The following is a 4,340-nucleotide window of genomic DNA, read 5'->3' as shown; positions in this document are numbered from 1 at the left end:
AGTATGACGTCAGTAAAACTGAAATGTAAAACGTTCAAGTATGACGTCAGTAAAACTGAAATGTAAAACGTTCAAGTATGACGTCAGTAAAATTGAATTGTAAATACGTTCAAGTATGACGTCAGTAAACATATTTAATTATGTCGTCAATATCAAATAATGAAACAGCACATATTTTCTTAAATACCAATGGTAGTACTGATCTCGGCAACAGAAACGTGTTTTTTACCGTGGCCTCCTAAATATACCGCCGTGGCACACCAGCTTTCATCAAGGACGGTACGTATGGTAGTATGGCTTTTGTCTTTCGCTCGTATCTCACGGTTCATGTACATCCCTAACGAGGAGAGAAACTTTCATCAATGGCATCTTCATTCCATATGCTTCATGTACTTTTAACCTATCAAGGTTTTCTTCCTGCCTAATTCACTCAGTAAAGTAATTTCTTTATTTTGAGATTTGAATTTTTTCTTTTCTGTAGATTTTTAAAGCCATTTATCTGTCATTGGTATCAAGATTTCCATCAATGTTAATGTATAACATAAAAATATTTTGAGCTAGTAAAAAAAAAAAAAAAATGATCATAAGGAATTATGATATATACAATGTGAATCTGCAATGTATACATTATCATACTATACACGTACAGTACAGTTAAGGCGATTTTGCTCCCAAGCCTTGCGGAAGCAACCGATTTGCTGACCTGTCGCCCATAGTCGCGGCGGGATCGCAGGGGTGTCGCGGTGGGTTCGTAGCGGGATCGCGGGATAAACTGGTCGATCCAGCCGCCGCGACATCGCGTGGAAGACGCGCGACAGGGATTAAGTTAATGTATACGGTTCAGACATGATGTATAATATATATATTTCAGTGCAAAGTCGGAGGGTGATTATTGTTTTTGTTATTTTTCTTACTTAACATCAAGTCCATCTAACGAACATTATCGTAACCTAAGTTTCAGATTTCAACAAAATGACCGTCATTTTTGGCCAATGATTGGTCAACATTGTTTGGTCAGATTGTTTGAATGCAATAAAATTTGGTATGTGGGTGTGTCATTGGACAGGGATCGATTTCGTAAGTTTAGTCTCGCATACAAACGCACTGAATGCCAATTCCTGACATCTGATTGGCCAAAATTAAGAGTTGTGACAATGTTACACAGGTCGGTTGGGATGACGTGTGTTACTGCATGCATTTGTAAAACTAGTTTCTTTTTGCTTTTTGTGGCAAGTTGTTTATTTGATAGGCTTATGATTATACAACTGTCAGGTTTTTTTTTTGTTAACTATGCTGATTTTTTGTGATCGCCCCAATTTATAGGGGAATGACCTGCAAAATTGTGATCGCCCCAATTTTAGGGGAATTTTTAATCTGATAATGACCTGCAAAAACTGAACACACTTAAATGTAGCCATAGACAGTAATACCATTGAATATATTATGTAGATACATTGTTAAATTTGATAAAAAAGGACAAATGAATGACATGTAACTTCCTACTTTATCGAGCCAAGTTCCTTAAAAAAACTTATACATTGCTAATGTCAAGAGAGAGTCAACATGATGCGAAACAGAAACCGTATCGTTTCGAAATGTAATTATCTAAGGAAGTTGGAATAACGCCTCCGTGAAGTAGTAGATCGTATCGCTGATGTTTGTTTTCATACATAAACACTTAGATATATGTCAGCATTGCTTTGAGAGATTGTAAAAGGGCCGACACGTAAATCTGAAGATTTTATAGAATCACGTTTTATGTATAAAGATTGTAACCATCATCTTCACGTGCGGCCCAGACCCGCCACGATTACACATCGCAGGAACTTGTGGTTACAGTATTGGTAGAGATCAGTATTGTGTATTATAGGAGAACAACATGACAGTTGAACAGTTTTTTTCCTCATTTACGTAGCTTTACACATGAACTGAACATTTGACTTTTAAAAAAATAAAAAATGAAAAAAGGTCATTGATCCTACGGGATTTGTACCTATTTTTGATTTTTGTTTTCAAGGAATAGAATAGCTGATACTAGCTCTTCATTCTCGTACATGGCAGAGGCGACTAGAGGCGGCTAATGTGAACTAGTTTCGTCGTGGGGATTTGGTTTTTGCTTGCTCTCAAATACTTCGACCTAAAGCTGCTTTTGTATTTGAAATACGATGTTCTGTTTTCGGCTTTGGAATTGAATGGTTTGCCCAAGCAAGGTTATTTGTTATTTTTGTCGTCAGGCCGGGACAAATCAGAGTCGTTATTATTAATTAATCACTGCTGCTTGTTGCTTTTTGCCTCAGAGGACATAATTTTTCCGTGGTCAGTATAATAGTGTACCTACGCAGTTAATTTTATATCATGCTATTCTCTGCATCTTCATGAACTTTTAAAAGGACGTTAAATCAAATGTCTGCCAATCAACAAGAAAATATATTAAACCCAACCTACAAAATTAAACACGCAAGTAACTGGTTTGAAGGTCAATATCGCATTTCTAAATGAGTTCAGCATAAGGTCTGTCTTTGAGGTCAGTATTGGGACTCTCAATGAGGACAGCATAAGGTCTGTCTTTGAGGTCAGTATTGGGTCTCTAAATAAGGACAGCATAAGGTCTGTCGTTGATGTCAGTATTGGGTCTTTAAATGAGGACAGCATAAGGTCTGTCTTTGAGATCAGTATTGGGTCTCTAAATGAGAACAGCATAAGGTCTGTCTTTGAGGTCAGTATTGGGACTCTAAATGAGAACAACATAGGGTCTGTCTTTGAGGTCAGTGTTTGGTCTATAAATGAGGACAGCATAAGGTATGTCTTTGAGGTCAGTATTGGGCCTCTAAATGCGGACAGCATAAGGTCTGTCTTTGAGGTCAGTATTGGGTCTCTAAATAAGGACAGCATAAGGTATGTCTTTGATGTCAGTATTGGGTCTTTAAATGAGGACAGCATAAGGTCTGTCTTTGAGATCAGTATTGGGTCTCTAAATGAGAACAGCATAAGGTCTGTCTTTGAGGTCAGTATTGGGACTCTAAATGAGAACAACATAGGGTCTGTCTTTGAGGTCAGTGTTTGGTCTATAAATGAGGACAGCATAAGGTATGTCTTTGAGGTCAGTATTGGGCCTCTAAATGCGGACAGGATAAGGTCGGTCTTTGAGGTCAGTGTTTGGTCTCTAAATGAGGACAGCATAAGGTTTGTCTTTGAGGTCAGTATTGGGTCTCTAAATGAGGACAGCATAAGGTCTGTCTTTGAGGTCAGTATTAGGACTCTAAATGAGGACAGAATAAGGTGTGTCTTTGAGGTCAGTATTGGGTCTCTAAATGAGGTCAGCACAAGGTCTGTCTTTGAGATCAGTATTGGGTCTCTATATGAGGACAACATAAGGTATGTCTTTGAGGTCAGTATTGGGTCTCTAAATGAGAACAACATAGGGTCTGTCTTTGAGGTCAGTGTTTGGTCTATAAATGAGGACAGCATAAGGTATGTCTTTGAGGTCAGTATTGGGCCTCTAAATGAGGACAGGATAAGGTCGGTCTTTGAGGTCAGTGTTTGGTCTCTAAATGAGGACAGCATAAGGTTTGTCTTTGAGGTCAGTATTGGGTCTCTAAATGAGGACAGCATAAGGTCTGTCTTTGAGGTCAGTATTGGGTCTCTAAATGAGGTCAGCACAAGGTCTGTCTTTGAGATCAGTATTGGGTCTCTAAATGAGGACAACATAAGGTATGTCTATGAAGTTAGTTTTGGGTCTCTAAGTGAGTTTAACACAATGTCTACCCTTTTGCTTTTGTGCATTGTTTTGTTTAAAATTGGAAGTCTGTGCTCAGGTCACAGTCTTCTAAGTTTTAGAACCTGTTATAGATTTCCCATGGATCCAATGGATGTCGTTGACGATAAAATGTCGTGAAAAAAACTAAAGAAGCACGCGCGAACCTTTAATGTGAAAGACCATCAACAGAGTTCAATCGATCTTAAGTTTTACAGCTTTCATCGATCGATAGTTATCGATCGGGTCACGATCGCTATCGTTGAGCATAAGAAAAGAAGAGAAATAAACGAATTCCTAATGACATGTTATGGTGCAACGAAGCGAATGAAACCACGCGCTGTACTTCCAAGAGCCCTCGGCCTTTCCCCTAATGGTAACATAACTATAAAAAACATCATTGTACCGCCTCGTTCTGATTTGTTAGAACGTGTATTCCACTGGTAATTCAATTTGCAATACTATTTCCAGTCTGCAATTAGACACTGTTACGCTTATTAAGGTATAGAAGTGCAGACTTTGTTTACCAGATGTGAAGGAAAAAGTCTTATGATACAGTGTAATCAGAAACACAGCCGTCATTGTA

General features: G+C 38.3%; 1 protein-coding gene across 1 annotated transcript; it reads right to left on the bottom strand.

Moving 5' to 3' along the window:
- Nucleotides 1-2,430: 2,430 nt before the first annotated feature.
- On the bottom strand, nucleotides 2,431-3,708 carry LOC132554193 (G protein-regulated inducer of neurite outgrowth 1-like). Its single transcript, XM_060218497.1, has one exon. The coding sequence runs from the start codon at nucleotides 3,706-3,708 to the stop codon at nucleotides 2,431-2,433; it is 1,278 nt and encodes a 425-aa protein (XP_060074480.1).
- Nucleotides 3,709-4,340: the final 632 nt, after the last annotated feature.

This window comes from Ylistrum balloti, unplaced genomic scaffold, assembly GCF_031769215.1.
Source record: "Ylistrum balloti isolate Yb309-2 unplaced genomic scaffold, AGI_CSIRO_Ybal_v1 Utg369640, whole genome shotgun sequence".
Lineage (NCBI taxonomy): Eukaryota > Metazoa > Mollusca > Bivalvia > Pectinida > Pectinidae > Ylistrum > Ylistrum balloti.
Note: the sequence above shows the minus strand (reverse complement) of the source record. Positions and strands in the feature narration are given on the sequence as shown.